The sequence below is a fragment of the Coturnix japonica genome, chromosome 4, assembly GCF_054131305.1.
Source record: "Coturnix japonica strain WE chromosome 4, WE-NBRP24, whole genome shotgun sequence".
NCBI lineage: Eukaryota > Metazoa > Chordata > Aves > Galliformes > Phasianidae > Coturnix > Coturnix japonica.
Window position 1 is genome coordinate 80,265,251 of NC_140666.1, and position 18,714 is coordinate 80,283,964.

The 18,714-nt window shown below is 46.6% G+C and overlaps 1 protein-coding gene across 3 annotated transcripts in view; it reads right to left on the minus strand.

Annotated features, from left to right (window-relative positions):
- CRMP1 (collapsin response mediator protein 1) overlaps window positions 1-16,862 on the minus strand; it is a 39,472-nt gene extending 22,610 nt beyond the window's left edge. The window contains exons 1-2 of one of the 3 annotated variants that reach the window (XM_015862643.3): window positions 15,264-16,862; window positions 3,096-3,184 (exon numbers count right to left, since the gene is read on the minus strand). In XM_015862643.3, the coding sequence (XP_015718129.2) occupies window positions 3,096-3,184; window positions 15,264-15,635 (461 nt within the window). In that variant the 5' untranslated portion in view covers window positions 15,636-16,862. Of the gene's footprint in view, window positions 1-3,095; window positions 3,185-13,575; window positions 13,913-15,263 lie in introns of those variants that run through there. The other 2 variants (XM_015862644.3, XM_085547345.1) reach the window with 2 other exon arrangements.
- Between the last annotated feature and the right edge of the window lie 1,852 nt (window positions 16,863-18,714).

The window sequence follows — 18,714 nt, forward strand, 5'->3', positions numbered from 1 at the left end:
GTGCTGCACTGATTTTTGTTAGTTGAATCCATTCCCAAAACTTGAACTGAATAATCCTCAGGCTTGTACAGCGTGACTTGGAAATTAAAAAATAAATAAATCACTACCATCTATTTATTTTAAGTATCTTTAAGGTGGAACTGCACTCCGAGGGTTACCACACCACATAATACCTATGCAAAAAATATAAAAGCAATTCACTTTCATGTTCTTTCACAATTACTATTTACCAGTTCCCTCTTCAAGAAAACACACATCCAAATGAAGCAAAAGAGTGCTAAGTGTGTACTGAAGTTTTTTGATGACTCATTGCTCATTACTGAGCAACAGCTTATTTGGCAGTCACTGGAGTCATCCATGCTGAAGTGATACAGGACCAAATGGTCTTTGTGGATGACGCTGCGCTACTACCTGTCAGGATCCTGTTCCATCTCTTGCCTGGCATAAAGATTAAGGCTTAGAGAAGGCATTCAAGGTTATTTTTACTCTGACTCATTCGAACTTAAAGAGATAATGTGACAAGAATCCTGAATTTCTCACTTGTTAATACTAAATGTATGTCAATAAGAATGGGGTTCAGTTACCTGTGGGAGAAAAAATGCAACAGCACAGGTAACCATCCTAGGCACAATATAAATGATTGAGCTGCTTTTCTGATGCACCAGCAACTCAACAAACTAGAAAAATTGGTCTCAAGGAAAGTTGACACACTCTACAGTCCTGAGCTGAGCAAGCTGGCGCATTCTGCCATATGCAAGCTGAGTAAAGGAATAACAGTGGAAGCACATCAGGCTTTGACTCTCTGTAAGGTTAACTTGAAAAAGGAGGAAAACTCCCCCAGAACTTAATTAAGTTATATCAGCCACTCACTAATGAGACCAGATCTCTATTAGGCATCTCAGACTCCCTCTGCTTTGGCTTGCTGCTGACCCAGCTCTGGTCCCCAGTGACCTATCCTGCACGCTTGTTGGTTTCCTGCACCAGGAGTTATCCCGCACCTTCCTTTGGCAGGGCTGGAGCATAGGACAGCAAGCAGCAGACAGCATGACCTACTGCTTGGCACCAAGACCAGGGTTCATTTCTTTATGTGTGTAACAAACACAGGAAAGATGCAGGCAAAATGTATTATTTATGTACTGATAGCAATTTAAATTACTAAATATCTTAATTACTATTTAGATACCAAAGAGCATCCTCTCAGCTCCTATTTCATTATGCACAGCTTGAGTTTCAGCTGGAAAAAAAAAGCCCATGGTCTCCTGTACATAGTGATCCAGTTCGAGCCCAGACAGGTAGGAAAAAGCCTTTAACATCTTCCAATCTACAGATAATCTTCAAATGTATTCACTATATTCTTTATATGTGTACTCCTCTCTGCAGAACTATCTGCAGATACGCAGGTCTTAGTGGACCCTACCTCATTTCATTAGTCTTCAAGAGAAACTCAGCCTCTATTTTCTAATCAGTTTCCACTGCAGAACAGGAAAACGATCCCTGATCTTCATATCCTGGCAAAGCCATCTCACTATTGCCTATTCTAGGAGAATGGTTTAGCATCCATTCCATTTTGTGGAAAGAATTCTGTATTATCAGCTGGATCTACAGCTTAAGTGTTAGGGTATCAATTAAAACGTTTCTGATTGAGGTTCAAGATTCAACTCCAAAGGATCTTGAGCAACACCTAACAACTATGTTAAATAGTTAGACACACTGAGCAGTTTCAGCCTGAGAAAATAAAGGTCAGTCCCAGAAAACACAGCACTTTCTGAACTGTAGAATTTACCATCAGAACACAGATAGGACCCACACCCAACTCACACCAGGCTGCACTTGCAAATTAACTACAGAGATTTTCAAAGCAAAGAAGAATCTCAAGTCATTTAAACTCAGAGCACCAGTCACAACTCAGGCTGTTCAGTAGCAAGCTTCCCTCCTCTGGCAAAGATGATGGCATTTTAATATTTAAGATAATAAAAATAAGTTTAGATTTTTTTCAGTTGTAACAACCTAAGTCATGAATAATGTACATAGGCATAGATATATAAAGAAGCAGACTTTTAATCTGATAATATCTTCTTAAGAAAAGGAATTCTGAAAACAAGGAGGCAATTAATTATTTACCATATAGCCATAATTATGTTTCTGTGCATTAAGTTGTGGCCTCTAGAGACTAAACTTGTTAGGTCATCAAAGAGACTGTTTAGCAGTTGAGAAAAATATCTGATCCCTATGTACATTATAGCGCTTACACACACACATAATTCATCAAAACTACAACCTCTCATCTCCACGGTCTAAGTATGACCAGTAGGGCTACATGACATCTCTGTTATTCCTTACTGGACTTTCAGTAATATGTATTTCTTATTCATCTAATGAATACTTTCTCAGTTCCTATGTTATACAGTCAATAAATCAGTAGGATTTTCTAACAGTGTGAAAATTAAAAACCAGATACTTTTTCATAAATCAGTAGGATTTTCTGTGTGAAAATTGAAAACCAGATACCTTTTCTAAGCAAGAAAAGTGACATATGAGCAATGTATAGCACCACTGTACAAACAGAACACACAATCAAATCATAGAATCATAGAATTGCTCAGGTTGGAAAAGACCTTAAAGATCATCAAGTCCAGCCCCCTCTTCCCTCCATTCCTTAGACTTGTGTAACAGGTCATGGACATATTTCTGTGTTACGTTATCCTGTACAGCATGGCTGCATTTGCCATGATTAGATAGAGTGAGAAGGAAGCTGTAATAAGCCTCCCACTATATACATGGACTCAAAAAATATTCATTGTATATACCTACTTCTTGCTTTGAGAGACTCTACCTGCCTGCCTTGGTTTGGCTATTTTGGACAAAGCTAGAAATGAACTGTTTAAAGAGCAAACATTTTCCCTTTACAGCCAAAGAATTTTCTACCCATCTAATACTAGCAAAAGATTAAATGGCAGAATTTCATTATTTAGGACTCTCCTACAATGACTCCTCATCAAAAGGAGCTGCAAGGAATGAAGTCAGTGCCATCAAGAAATCACATTAGTCTATACTAACAGGCATGCAAAAAAAAGTTCAATATTTAAAAAACCAACTTTATAAGTCCATCTTCCAGGTATAGGTCCGCATAGAAGGACTGGTCATCATTGATAATTCTTCCACCTTTAATGAGTAGTCGGTCACTCTGGGAGGGAAGAGAAGGAAGAAATGTGGTTTTGTTCAAATAAATAAACATAACAACATGCTGATTGTATCAAATAGGCTTATTGTATAGTCATAGTTATAGTCATTTACATCACAGCACTCACCCTATATACAGATCTATGCCATAGATTCGGGTGTGTACATAAACAGTGGGAGAGAAAACCATAGTTTCACAGAGTGCTTATTACTGGTTTTTGGGACATCAGGCATCACAGTGGTCCCATCCTTAAAGCAGAAAACATGGAAATACTTAAGTCCTGCTACATCCTCTTTTTACCATCACCCCACCAGATACATAGGCCAAAAAGGAAAGAGAAACCCTGCAAAGATGCATGAACCACAGCTCACACTCTGTGCTTCCAGTTGGCTGTTTCTGCATGAAGACCAGAATTGCCATCTGGTATCTGACCCCTGCATGTGCACACAAAGCATGCTTATAAGCCAGGCAACTGGGGGCAGTCAATGCTGGGGCTCCCCACAATGCCTATAATTCCTTTAGGGAAGAAGGAGTGCAGTTATCAAAGTTAAATTTACCTGAAATACCATATATTACATTAAGAACAGCAGACAGGACTACTGCCTCTTGATATATTTCAAAGTGCCACAAAGCCAAAACAATTCAGTGAAGAACTGCTCGTGTATCAGATCTGCTGTGACATCTTCTTTCCTCTATTCAAATGGCAACACTCTGCTCAGTACATTTTAGAGAAAGCAAATTTTACCACAGTATATTCAGAAGAAGCAGAGTTTTAATTCCCTTTCTGAAGGAGTAAGGCTGGAAACACCAGCACCCTACCCAGAGACAGGAGAAGTCTGCAACTTCAGTGTATAATGCTTTTGAAAGACCTTTGCCAAGTGACTGTGAATGCTGAAAAACTCAAGAAGTGAGAACCTTCTCACCCCATTCATATATTAAATAAGCCGTTTATTATAAATTATTTCCTTGGCTCACCAAACAATAACTCAGAATCTATATTTTATCCATGCTTTTATACTCCTCACTCCTGACTCAGTTCTTGGTTTAATTACAGGATGACTCACACACATAAACCATGCACATCTCAAGTTCCCAGTTTAGAAAACAAGCGAACAATTCGATACACTTTATCATTTATAAAACCAAGACAACAACTGAGAGCTCCTAAAAACTGACAGATAAAAAACGCTTAGCCAGAACTAGGGGTGTTACAATAACCTTTCTTCAAAGTAACGTATCTGATATAGGCCAAATGTTGAACACTGAGCTTGTATTAAATTTTCTGCAGGTCTGAAACCTACATAGCCCTTTATATGAATCTACAGAAGCAAGACGGGAGAACTACCCATCGTTTATAAAGACATTTTAAATACAGTGCATGACCACAGAGAGTCAGAGGCTCCTCTCAGGCAGGGGGGAGTCAAGGCCCAGAACTCACTGCAGTACATCCCTGGGACCTGCCTTGGGTGTTGGAATCCTTGCCTTGAAGGATGGAGACAAATGCAAATCCTCACTCTGGAATTTGCCAGAATGGGCTCCATGTTCTCTTCCCAGTCTCTCTGCTGTCACTCATAATTACAGTGCTTGCAAATCAGCAGCCTGAAAAGTCATAAATTATTTTGCCACATGCTGGCAGTAACATCGTCTCACCATAATGATTTATACACTGTCCACTGACCCACAGAGAATTGCCTTCCTACACATTCATAGTTTATAAAGGATTATTGAATGTTTAGATCTAAATCACTCCTTCTTCAGCATTTCAGAGGGTCTAAGAAACTGCCGAAGAAAGAGAACCACACTTCAATGAGCCTTTCGAAGTTTAAATTCCTGACATCATTCTGCCCAAAAGAAAAAACAAACCCTCCAAAACTGTTGCAAAAGGAAGCAGATCTTGCACCTTAGCTGGATGCTGGCTAATGTCCCCAGCCAGGAATGGGAAACCAAAGGAGATGAGGCTGCCAAAAACACACAGATTTTGATGATTTCCATTGCTCCCCAGGCCTCCCAAGCTACTGGGGACATGAGCTACCATGCAGATGTCTGTGGAGCTTTGCCCAGCTCCCATCATGACCAACAGATGTGGAAACATTCCCGACATACATTTTGATCCGAGTGAATCAGCATGTTCTGATAAGAAGGGATTTGTTAGAACCATTCCCAATGGCTCAAATTGTAAGTGTATCTATAGGATGAGCTACAGATTGCTATGAGCCAGAAGGGCAAGCAAATGATAGTGATGGGTTGATGGCTGGACTAGATGATGTTTGTGGTCGTTCCAACCTTAATGATTCTATGAAAGGTACTTTGACACAGTAGGTGCGGACAGGCACCAGCATCTTAAATCAGACTTGGCAATTTTCTCTGAGCAGTGCCAAATGACCAGAAAAAATTGTGACCCAAGTCTTCCCTGACAGCATTGCAGGCTGGAGGACAGCTGCACCATGGGGAAAGCAGGGTCGGAGTAGTGCCCCAAATGCAGGCCTCCATCACTCATTGCTGGGCTATTGCTGGGCCATGCTTCCCACTCCCAGCCATAAATCCCCTCATGCAGGACATTTTCTTTGCCCAACTCTCAGATGTGCCCCCAGCCACGGGCTGACCTCCGGGTGCTCTCACAATGCAAACAACAGTGAGCTCATTGCTCAGCACCGCAACCACAGTACAGGCCTTTATGGGCCTGACAGCAGGAACTCTGCGCAGTGAGAGGGGGAATTACAATGAACATTGAAACAGAGCGATTCGCTGGGTGCCAGGCTTCAAGTCAAAAATCCCCGCTCTCATTGACATGGGAGGGGAGGAAAGCACCACTGTGAGTGCATACAATTGCTCAGCATTTTATGGAGGCATAGAACTGAGGTGTTTCTCCTCCACCTATTGCTGCAGCAAAGCTGTTTGCTTCCAGGTCTGTTGCTGGGTGAGATAGCTGCAGGGCCTTGTGCATCCTTGCAGCTCCATTTTGCAAACGCTCCAGCTCCTTGCAGCTCAGCTTCTATCACTCTGCCTTCAAACACCAAGCACTGCTTTCGTGATGACATTCCACTGATCGCAGGCCGGCTTCTCCTGCTTCATCTGGCAGCTAAGCCACTGAGCTTAGTCTGTGACATGATGGCAGTTTTCATGGCAGCAGAAGGAGATGCCACAGCCTCGGCATCGCTTGCTGTAGGAGGAGGAGCCCAGACATCAGGCTGTGTTACAGCCATTGTCTGCACTACAGCATGAGCAACACGAAACATCTGTAGGCTGGTGACAGTTTGTACAAATCGCCTGGTTTGATGTTTGGGTTCTTTTTAAATCAGCTCGGCTCAGCTCTTTCTGAAGTATGTTCATATTTTCAAGTGTTCCCCACGATAAAGGGCCAGCAGAGCCATGCAGGGGTGTGAACCAACATGCAGTGACCCACACAATGTCCATAAAGCTACTGGGGGGCCTAAATTCTGCATCACTACCCTGCACAACTGCCAGGGAGCTCAAATAATTAATAAATCATTTATCTCCATCTTCAGATCAAAATGATCCAAATGTTAGATCTGAATGTTAGAGGAAGAAAGACTGCAAAGAAATTTACAATTGTCCCCTTTTTCATTTACCTTCTGTGCTCAGAGCTACACCTATTTAAAATTAATACACACAATATCCAAATACATTTTTTACCTCCTCAGTCCTGTAGAACATCTGAAAATCACAGCGATAAAAGGAATTAAACTGGCATGAACTGATATCAAAATAAATGTTACTAGAAAATGGAGCAGCAATGGCACAGTGCAGCACAAGCTGTAGAAAACACACCTCTCTGCAGTACCAATATCCATTGTACTGCACTTGCATTCACCTCTCAGAGAAAACCACACCTACAGTACAAGATGGAGGCTGGGGAAAGAAAAAGCAAGACAGAATCTGACATTATCTATTCTAACTACACAAAAAGAGTCAAACAGAGTTCAGGAGTAGCTTTTTAATCAAATACCAGCATCCGTCCAGACTGCAATCCCGATCTATTCTATTCTGGTTTTGTTTTTCTTTCATGAATGGAATGTCTATCTGTTACACATCCAACTCTAAATTGAGCAAATAATGTCTTTTTAATCATTTACAGTTTGCTCTACATTTTAACTACAATGAAATTCACGTGATGTACCCAGCAAATAGGTCTGAGTACTGCTTCGTGCTTGCATTTGGAGTTTTATTATTGCTGCGCTGCAGCCACTGCCAACTGCAAAGGTTTTGCAACACTTTTAGCCCCAGTATTTCCAGGCCTAAAGGAGAAGAAAACACACTCTCTAGTGATTTCATCCTTTGCATAACTCTAAGGACTCACTAGAATATACCATTGTACTCAGATCTCCACAGCAACAATGGGTGCATTCTCTAAAACCCAGAATAGCGAAGGGCCCTGAAAATGACGAAGGATTTTATGCTAAACAGCAATTAAATAACAATTCAATTCGGAATTCACCTGTATTTCCAGTTCTCTGCCTGTAAGTATGTGGCTTAAAAGACGTCTGTTAAACATAACAGACATAAGAAGGCATTAGGCTATGTTATCTCACATACAGCCATAGCATTCATCTTTACTTTTCAGCATTTGAAAGGTAGAATCCATTATTACTAAGTCTTTAAAAGGACCACTGGGATTTAAAAAATAAAAAAGACACAGCATCCCTATTTTACAGTTCAAAAGCCATAAGATGATGTTTGTGTTCTCCTTGGCTATGAATATTTCTAAGGGAGCAGTGCTTCAAAAGCAAAATTCTCACTGACAGATCACGGAGGGAGAGCTCTCCCGTGCTTCTGTGCATTTCTTATTTCCCATAGTAAATGAGAGATTTACATTATATTTCTTTGTTAAGATATGCTTGATTGCCTACCTATGTTCAGAGCCAGTCAGACTGAGAACCAGTTGCAATATAATATGGTTCAGTTACCTTGGGTTTAGCAAAGTACTTACAAATAAGGAACATTTTTTAACTTAATGCCAAAGGAAGAAAGACATCCTTCCCACGAGGAATTCTTGCTTAAAATCCTTTCATAAGGATCAAAGAGCTATAAATTTCATGAGTGCGCTCTGCTTATAGAAGACGTGCTTTTAATCAGCACTATCCCACTCTTTCTTTTGAATTTTATGCCTAGGTTACACTCCATAGTCAGTAATTTCTAGCTACTGTGATCCCTGAATTGACCTGGGGAATCACTTGTAAATTATCATATCCTTAAGGTATCACGTCTGCTACGTTACTAAAGGAGAATCTGCTTTTAAGACCTTTTCCTTTAACAAATGTATTCCCGTATATGGCAATTCATTAAGAAAGGATTATGGTGATTGTAGTAATGTTGTATCTTGGTCTGTAGCCAACATATTCATTCATCTTTATTCATTTAAAAGATCTGATGTTCCTTTGTTTCCCCTTTGGAAACCTTGCTTTTTATTCATCTAGCAATTCTCATCCTTAATCACGCAGTCTAAAAGGGCTACTCCTACAGCTACAAACTCCATAGGGATTTCTTCACTGTAAATGTCATCTTTGCTTTGCTTTTGGAGCAGAAGTACAACAAACATCTCATTGATGGCAATCTTCACTAGCACCAGCAGGAGTTTCACCTAAATATGGGCTGCAGGGTTAAACGTATCACACAGTGTGTCGTAAAACCCAGCTCTCAGGTTACACGCTGGTTATGTCAATTAGAGCAGATCTCAAAATCCCAGCAAGCCAGTCACAGGCAAGGCTGAACTTGGAAATAAATAACAACAATTCAGCAGTTTCCTGCCGCGTGCCACTGAACTGAAGAGCAGCCTTATCTGTGTTTTAGTCAGAAACCTGCATCAGGTTACCTGGGCACATCAGCCTTGGCACCAGTAAGAGGCACTACAAGTGGCTGACAGCTGGCTGAGACCATAAGGAACCTCTTCTCTGGCAGAGGATGTGGATGCAGGAGAGACAAAACAGGAGAATATATCTTAACCAGCTCAATGTAGTGGGTGCACTGCATACTGTTTGCATATTGTTTGCATGTAGATGTACAAGTCATAGCAGGTCACAATGCCTGCTGCTCCACAGTTTCTTCTGAGTCATGTGCAAGGTGGACTAGGATCATCATCTTTGCATCTGACCTCACTACCATGCTCAGGAGATCATAGAATGTAGATTCTACTGCAGACAGTGGGGACATTTATAACTCAGCAAGAACATAAGCAAGAACTGGACATGTACTACAAGTTGAGATTTCATCTGATTATAAGCAAAGTAAAAGACAAGGAAAAGTAATCCCAAAGTAACTGTCCCAAGATACGAGGCTGCCATCTCTACATGCATAAGGATCAGAAAACTACAAATTATTTTGCTGCTGAACTCCTTTGTGCTGATTGTATGGAAAATGAGGCTTCTCCCTTCTACTGCACCAATAAACCTCTTATGGAAGAAGCAGAGAACAGGACCCTCATGTGTCAGGGAAGTGGCACACTGCCAGTGGTGGCTCTCAGCAACTGTGACAGTGGCTCAGACTTCCTCAGCGACCACTTTCCTCATTACTCATCTTCCCAGACAGCAACTGTTCTTCCATCACCAAATGGCTGCCAGCAGAACACAGCCCAGATCTCCAGGGCAGCTCAAACACTGACAGCCCACATGGGCACAGAGGACGCTGGCTGACAAACTGGCAGTGGCACTTCTAGGAACCACCACCCCAACCCACGTTTTCTATCCCTCTGCCAAAGGTTTTAACCTCCACAGAAGGAGATGGAAAGATAGGTCACCAAAAGACCTACTGTGAATGTAATTGAAGGCAGCAGATGGAAGTGACTGAAATAAGGGTTTACTCTCCTGGAGAAAAAAAAAAAAAAAAAAAGGAAAGAAAAAGACTTTTCACAAATTCATAGAAATGGTGGTTTCTGATTGTTTTTTATCAACCAGCAAAAGCATCTCTGGAGCTGCCAAATTCAAGCCCAGAACAGGCAATGAGAACTCACAAATGTTCACAGCAGACAGGCAAACTGAGAGCAGCCAAGCCTATTAAAAAGCTACTGATAGAAAAGAATATATATATAATATTGCAGAGTAAGAGGGGATCCAGAAATCCCATACCCATGTGATTTAACGCAGCACAAAAAAAGTGCTGTCCAAATCAGTCTAAAACTTGCACCAGTAACAGAATAACAATGTGGGAAATGTTCCCAATGCCCAGCACTCAGCAGCTTTTCAAACCCTTTTGGCAAGTCACACACCCATCTGTAGCTCCACACTGTTAATCAGAGGCGGGTGGGAAAAAATGGGGAGATGTGGAACAGACCCACATCCAGACCAGGGCCTAAGACTCAAAGTATTCTGCTGCCTTCAATTGAATCCTACTTCCTTCTCATCTCTCTCCATGTCAATCAATCCAAAAGGCTAGAACTAAAATCATTCTCTGTGCCCACTCCTCTGAATTTCTCCACCTTCGCTTCACTTTTCTGCATCTGCTGCTGCTTCTCATCTCATAACAGTTCTTCTCTTTCCTTCCTATGCGTGGTGAGATCCTTCCCTTGCAAAACCTCACTTTTGAGCTGTCCCCCCACACTGTACAGTCCATCAGCTCAGGATCAGCAGCTCATTCACCCATGGAAGTACCGACTCTTAGACCCCAACCAGGAATGCTACCTCATCCCCGGGGGTTTCAGACACCCTTTGCTTCTCCCACGTGCTTCCATACATTGGCTACATTGACTGCTCTTCTCCCTTTGCTCCGTGGAGTTGTCTTCACACCTCCTCCTCGTTGAGCTCACGCTGATTCTGTTTTAATGGTTGCAGATGCTACTGGAACAAGCCCTGCTACAGACATTTTACAAGCCATATGCTTTTTTACTTAGAATGTTCAGTTCATCTGGGCTGAGATCTTGCTTGAAACACTATCAAAACACACAAGCCACAATGATTTGCAATGGCTATTTCAGTGTCACCCTCCACTTTGATTCCATGCAGCATTCAGCACAGGAGAACAATGGTTACGTTACAGCGAGAGACAGAGGGATGCACCCTGGAAAATCTGCTCTGCGTGAGAGCACAACCCAAGCACAAAAGATTGCCACCTCATGCAGAAAAACACCTCAGCAATGGCTGTGCTGGATGACTGTGCAGTGCATATGGAGAAATGCACTCCTGCAGATGCATCCGTAGAGTCACCTCTGCATTACAGATCCTTGTCCTCTCCCCACCCAACACTTCTGAGCCAGGGAGGTGAGACCCTCAAGAACTCAGCACACTGCCGAGGGTATCACCAAAGCACTCACACTCACTAGTTCAGCACATCTCTATTTTACATCACTCCAGCACCTGCATGGGGTCTCAAAGACTGAGCCCTTCACAGCAGCTACAGTTTCTCCAGTCCAACAACTGGACAGCATCATGCACTGAAGCACTGCATGGGATGTAGAGGGAGAGTCCTGAACAGAGATGAAACCATTCACTGCTTCCTCCTGCATGAAGATTCCAGTGATGAAGGCCTGACCCTCGGCAGACTCCCAGAGTGGTCTTATCAAATCCTGACTGCAGGGTGGGCATGGGGCTGGCCTGGTGTGGGATAGTATGGGACAGCTCCTATCCCCACACAGGTTTACCACAGGAACAAATGATATTTTTATATGACTTTATTATTGCCGTTGTTGTTACATAACTTTACAGTGCTGTCACATTTCCTTGGAGCCCAGAAGGTTGAACCTGCAATGCATTTCCTCAGTGCGGGATGAGGAACATGAAATGGGGTATGTGCAGTCAGAGCTGGTGGATGTTTCTAGGGAAGGAGGTGCGTGTGAGGTGTAACTGAGATGCTAATTTGCTTATGCTGGACGGGAAAGGGCCTAGGAGTGCAAAAGATGGAAATAAATAAGGCAATTGAAGCCCAGTGCCTGCCAGTTTCCCTGATGTTAATTTATGCCTTTGATTTGGTCATAAAACTCAACACTGGCATTAATGAATATTCATTTGTAGAAGCTTCCACACATCCCATTTCAAAATGGGCTTCCATTTTTCCCAGCACTCTCCTCACATAGAATGAAATCTGAGGAACTAAAGGAATCTGATGAACTGTTGATCCCAAGGCAAGCACTTGTAATTCCTCTGGGGTCTTCTACTCTGAACTGCAGAGCACCTCAAGCAGCCACAGGTGGGCACCTGCTGCACACCAGGGCTCAGCTCCATGCAGAGCAGCCAGCACCCACCCAGCAGGCATGGGGGGCTCCCAGTGCAGGGCGGGCAGCCAGCATGGGTCACATCACGTTCTCAGGACTGAAGAATGAGGAGCTGTACCCCATTGAGCCCACACAGCAGCCATGCTCACATCCTGCCTGGTGTCCATTGGAAAGGGAGAACTGTAGCCATGCATCCACTAGTACCACTCAGCCATGCTTTCAGAAAAGGGCTGTTCCCTTCATGTCCAAATATTTGAGCTAAAGGTTTTGTTTTGTTTTCAGTTACAAGACTTGGGGTGCTCACAGCCATGTAACACTGGCTCAAGTGATGCCTTCAGAGTACATTTTGCTTCTCCCAAAGCAAGCAGCCCTCCTGAAAGCCACCCCCCTGGCCCTAAACAGCAGCGTTGGCTCTGAAGCCACCACACCCACCCAGCAGCCCGGTCCCTGGCTCCAGAAGCTCTCACCCAGTGCCCCAACCCCTTCTCCATCACCCCCAACCCTGACTCCCGATAGCAAAGCATGGCCCAGTCCGCTATAGACCCCACAGCATCTTTGCGTGGCCCCACTCGGGAGACATCGCCCACAGAAGCCCCCTCCCCGCCAGCTCCGCTTTGCTTTTATATGTCTACAGGGAACAATATACTGAATAAAGGACCCAGATCCTTTCTTTCAGCCGTGGAAAGAGCTCTCCATTGTGGTCCCTCTGGATGCACACAGGAGGAGGATGGTGACGATTAACCCTTTGACTCCTGATCCCGACACGCCTGATGCATTCCTAGCGCGGAGGTGTGGGCGCTGGCATCATGGCGCTCTCGTTTTCCACGCTCCCCCCGCCCATCCGCACCCCCGGCCCAGCCCGGCCCCCTCCCCTGCCCGCTGCCGGGGGCACGTCGTGCTGCAGCGTCCCCTCCCTCTTTTGTTCTTCCCAACCCGGCGGCCCCCCGGCCCCGAATCACCGCCGTCGGGAGCGGGTTGTGGGGCGAGGTACGAATTAAAAATAACAGAGAAATCGCCCGCCATCAAACCAGACGGATGCGGTATAATAACGATATGAAATCAAATGAATGAAACGAAACCGAACCCAGCGCAGAGCTGCGGAAGGACGGGGTGGCCCCGCAGCCGACACCCCCCGAGCCCCGGCTCCCCACCGCCCCCCGCGGACTCTGCGCGGCCGCTGAGCGCCGTTCCCCGCCCCGCTAACAAAGGCGCTGGGACACCGCCGGGCAGCGCTTACCGTGATGTGGGGGATGCTCTTCTTGCCCTGGTACGACATGTCGGCTCCCGCCCGGAACGCTCCCCGAAGAGCGAGAGAAAAATAACGGTGGGGATAACGGGAATAAGGGTAATTCGGATGCTGAGGATGGGCGGGGAAAGCCGGTGAAGCTGTGTAATGGAGGCAAAGTTTCGTCGCCCGGAGGAAGGGGAGCGCCAGGCGGAGCCGGCACCTTTTTTTCCAGCTGCAATAAAACAGGGACGCGGCTCCCCGGGGGGGGGGGGGGTCGGCGGGCGCTGCCTCTCCGGCGGCAGCAGCGCCCTCCCGGCTGCAGGTCGGAGCGGGATTCGCTCGGCTCAACCCAGGAAGCGGTTCCTTCCCTCCTGTCCCCCACCCCTACCCCCCCCTCCTCCCCTCGGCCCCCCTTTCCCTGCCCATCAACCCAGCCACTCCCTCCCACACCGGCGCTGGCAAACGCCGCCCCCGGCTCCGGCCCCGCCGCCGCCCTATCGCGAGCTGCGGGCACAGCGGGGCTCCCGTGCGTGAAGGCTGCGGGGTGGGGGCCCGGGACAGTGAAAGGCACCGCGGAGCTGCCCCCACATTAATCCCCGCCGTGCAGACGGGGGGAGAACGCTGCGCACACAGCGCTGCGACACGTACACGGGCACGTGGCATCTCCCAGCCAGGTCGCTTCCCCTACGCATCCCCCTTCCAGATCATCCCTGCTCAGCGCTCCAGCGACCATATGGGGTCCGATGTGCCGCCAGCTTATCCTCGCCCCCACAGCCTTAGAACTTCGGGGATCCGCAGAGCAACACGCGATGTGGCCCCGAAGCGGGGAGGCATCGGGGGTGTCTCGAGCGATGGGGGATGCTCAGGGTGCGTCCTCCCCGCTGCTCTGACACGGGGGTGCAGGTGGGGTGGAAACACCGCAGTGCAGCTCTGCACAGACCCCAAGGTCGCCGCAATGAGCGAGGTGGGCGCGGGGCCGTGTCCCCTCCGAGCTACCGAGCACTGGGGTGATCTGAGCCCCATTCATGAGAGGAGCGAGGAGCGGAGCTCCCAGCCCGGCCGCAGGCGGGTGGCCACGAGCGGTGCCAAGCGGCGGTGAGGGGACACGGCTGAGGGCCGCTAAAGGGAAATCAATGACAGCCCCGGAGCCGGCCTAGCTCTGCCTCCGACTCAGTTGCCACGATCGGGGGAGACGGAGACGCAGCTCCCCCGCCCCGGCCTCACTTCTTCCTTAAGTCTACAAAATGAACTCAGGTTGTGGGTCCTCTCCATCTTGCCCACAGCTGGGGAACCCCAGGCAGAAGCTGCCGCCCTCCTTTTCCCCCCTGCCCGGGGCACAATGAGGGCATCAGGGTCTCCGGAGGAAAGCGATCCCACGCGTGGCGGGGTCGGGCCCCTCCGTCCCGGGCGGGGAGGGGGGAATAGAGGCGACCCTACGGCCCCGCCCCCGCCCGGCCGGCGTTCTACCGGCACGAAGGAAAAAACTCATCGCCATCACTTACAAAGGAAAAGCGATTTCTGCCGTTTCCCAACGCAAAACGCCCCCAGGAAGCCCATAAGTCAGACAGCTCCCAGGCCGGGCGGCCGTTCCCACAGCATCCCCGTGCCAAGACGGGAGGGCAGCGCCTCCCCGACCTCCCAAAGACACTCCATATCCCGTCCCCCTGAGCAACCCCAGCCCCCGTGTCCCCGCTCACCTGCCCATTTTCGGGGCCCTGCAACAGCTCCTTCCCCAGCGGGAAGCGGATCTCCACGCCCGGAGTCTTGTCCTCCCGTTCCCCCGGCGAGCTGATGACGGAGCCCGACACCTCGCTGATATCGCTGGCGGTCTCGCTGTAGTTGTCCCCCCCGTCCAGCATATCGTGCCGGCTGCCGCTCCGCGGGGTGCGGGATCCCTTTTTCCCTACGCTGTAGGCATCGAAGTCGATGGTTTTGTTCTCGTAGGCCCCCTCCACAGAGGCGAACATCCCCCCGTATTTCTGCCGCGGTGTCTGCGCCGTGGTCCCCGGCCGGGCCAGATACACGGGCAGGTCGTCTTCTTTATTCCAGTTCCTCTTTCTCTCAGCCATTCTCGCCGCGCGGGTCTCTCTCCCTCGCTCGTTTTCTGCTTCCCACTTCTCTGCACCTTCTGCTACCGGGATAGGCTGCCGGTGACCATAAAAATGAATGGACGGCTGCGGCGGCGCGGGGTTGGCTGCCGGGATGCTGCCCTTAGGGAGATGCAGGCGGCGGACTCAACCCCGCCATCCGCCCCCAGCAGAAAAAAAGAAAGAAAAAAAAAAAAAAGATTATGAAAAAAGAGAGAGGACGAAATAAATCCAAGCGGGATTTAAAAATAGCCGTGTTAGTAAAGAGCACGTGAAAATAAAGTACAAAGAGAGCAGAGGAGAGGGTGGCAGAGGCAGGTGATTGGAAAGCCCCTGACGAATGGGAAACGCAGCAGCAATTCCCAGAGCAAGGACCGCAGTGCACACGCTCCCCCGGTATAAAGAATGAGCCGGGGGGCGGGAGGGGAGGGGAGGAGGGAGCTCGCCGCATGCACACCCAGCCTCGGCCGGGACCGGACGGGCTCCAGTCACCTGCTGCTACGTGGCTTCGGGGGGGGCGAAAAAAAAAAGAGGCAAAATGAAAAGCCCTCACTCCCCCGAGCGAACCGGGGGGAGTTTCTCCCACTTCGCACACTCGCACTCCCCGCCTCCCTCCCTCCTTCCTTCCTTCCCTCCCTTCTCCTCCCGGGGAGGGGCAGGGGGTGCCGCTGCCGTCTCGGTGCCGCAGCAGCTGGTGCCGATGGGGGGGGTGTGTGTGTGCGGGGGGCGGCCCCGCTCCGCCCCGCATCCCCCGGCTCGGAGGAGGCAGCGCTGACTCGGAAGTGATCGCGGCTGGAGCTGCCCGAGGATCCGCCCCGCGCAGCGCCTCGCGGAGCTGTCCCTTCAGCACCGCGCAACCCACGCCGGATGGAGGCTGCTTTGGGGCCCGACTGCAGCGCTTCGTTCTGTATGCACGGTGCCAGCTAACAAACCCCGATTATCTAATGTTATTTACTATTTAAAGCAGGAGGGTTTGAGAATTCTTTCTTCTCTGCCCACTTCAGAAAGTGTGGATCTACACCTGCACTTGTCTTACAAAAGGAGGGAGTCGTTGAACACAAAACCTTAGATACGCATCTCCCGCCCACACAGCCGACCTCAGACAATCCTGTCATGCCTTGAGTGCACCAGTAGTTACATAAGGAACGCACTCTGTTTCTCTGAAATATTGGAACAAACTGCTCTGACATTGATTAAATGACTAAGCAAATTTAAAGCGCTAGATCAATCTCAAGACCCACTTATAGCTCATGTACAGCATGGTTATGCCATCTGAACACAAGCCCAACCACACAGTGCTACTGTCTCAGCTCCTCTGATCTGGGCTGAGCAAACCGGAGGCCTCAGCTGCTGCTCGTGGGCTTTACCATCTCTGTAGCCCTCCTTTGGATGCTCTATATAGCGGATATAGGCTGATGTAGACAGCTACAGGCAGATTAAAAAAAACTTAGTGTTTTCCATAGTGTACCTACATACTTCAACAGGACAAAGTCTTACTCAGTTATACCACCATAAAATCACTCAAATAGGCTTTATAGTACTCGTATTTCCACTGACAGAGCTGAGAGCAGCATTTGCCCCAGAACATCTTAATTCAGAAGTAGCATCCATTATATATAATATCTTTCTCCAGAGGAAAGCTGCAAACATGAGCAAATACTGAGTAGTGACAGCGTCGCAATCTTTATTCCAAGCTGTACTTTAAGAAAAGCATGAATTTGGGGAAATAAATAAAATAAAATAAAATAAAATAAATAATAAAACATCACAGCCAGAATCAAACTGTTTTTCCAGTATTAACAGACACTTGAACAGCCACAAGTTTAAAAGTAAACTGAGACTTTTTGAAAGGGATTAAAATTGGACTATCTTCCTCTTTTAGTCGGACTCCCTGACTTTTCCCATTCCTGGCTTTTCTGCACAGCACTTGTGCTCTATTGCTAGCTAACAGGCCTAATATAAGTGCTTTGTTATTATTCATATCATAACCCAGCTAATATATTTTAAACCAGCTCCCTAAACTCAAAGTATTTTGTAAATGTAACCAAGAAACAAGTTTATGAACTACTGCTAACTCTCAGTCTGAAGATGCATTAAATACTGCACCATCCAAATGCCTGCTATCATCCCAACATGCATCATCAAAGTATACCAGCTTTCTCATCAACAACTACCAATGAACCAAAGCCATGTAAAAAGCAGTTATGTAACATACCTGAGCACTGCTCTGTGAAGTCAAACATCTTCCTCTTCTGCATTTCCTACAACAGTGGTAACCCCTCTCTTAAATGCCATGTAAAACTGTGCTGTCTGCATGAGTGGAATTACAGTATTAGTCAAAGGTTCACTGATCCTCAGTTATTAACCCACTGATGTGTGAAAAAAAAGTAACTGCTGGGATATTGCTTTGTTACTGCTTTAAATGCTTCTCTACAATTTAGGCAAAACTTGATTCTTTGTTCCTAATGGTAACATTGTATTCATTTCATAAGATTTTTCTTTCCAATCAAAAATGAATTTTATACCTCAGAAAAATGTATTTCTTATGGTACCACAGTAGGTCCAACAAGTTGCACATGATGCATTAGTCTGCTTCATCATTCAGAGTTGAAGAGCATCTTTTGTTTAACATCTACAAAGCCAAGACAGATTGACTCATTTTACATGGTTTCTAGTTAGGTATCATTGTTCAGGTTCCTAGTATGGCTCAGGTTTTTTAAACAACAAAGAAAAATGGTTTTGTTTTTGTTTTTTTAGAGTTAAGCTAGAACATTCATCTTAATGCTAATGCATAAGGAGGCTGATGCAGAATTTACCTAAAAATACATATGCAACTTTGGAGAACTATATCGTTTTGGAATATTCTGCAGTCACTGTGTTTCATCTCATCTTGGCATAACTTGATTGAAATTGTTAACCCTCTTCCTATAGGACCTTTAAGCTTTATACTGACGTAACGCCAGTGACAAACTAATTATATTCCAAATAGGCTACATGAGAGCTAGCGGAAAACCTAGACAAATACTTGCTTCCCTCAACAAAAACTTTCAACAATAGTCCA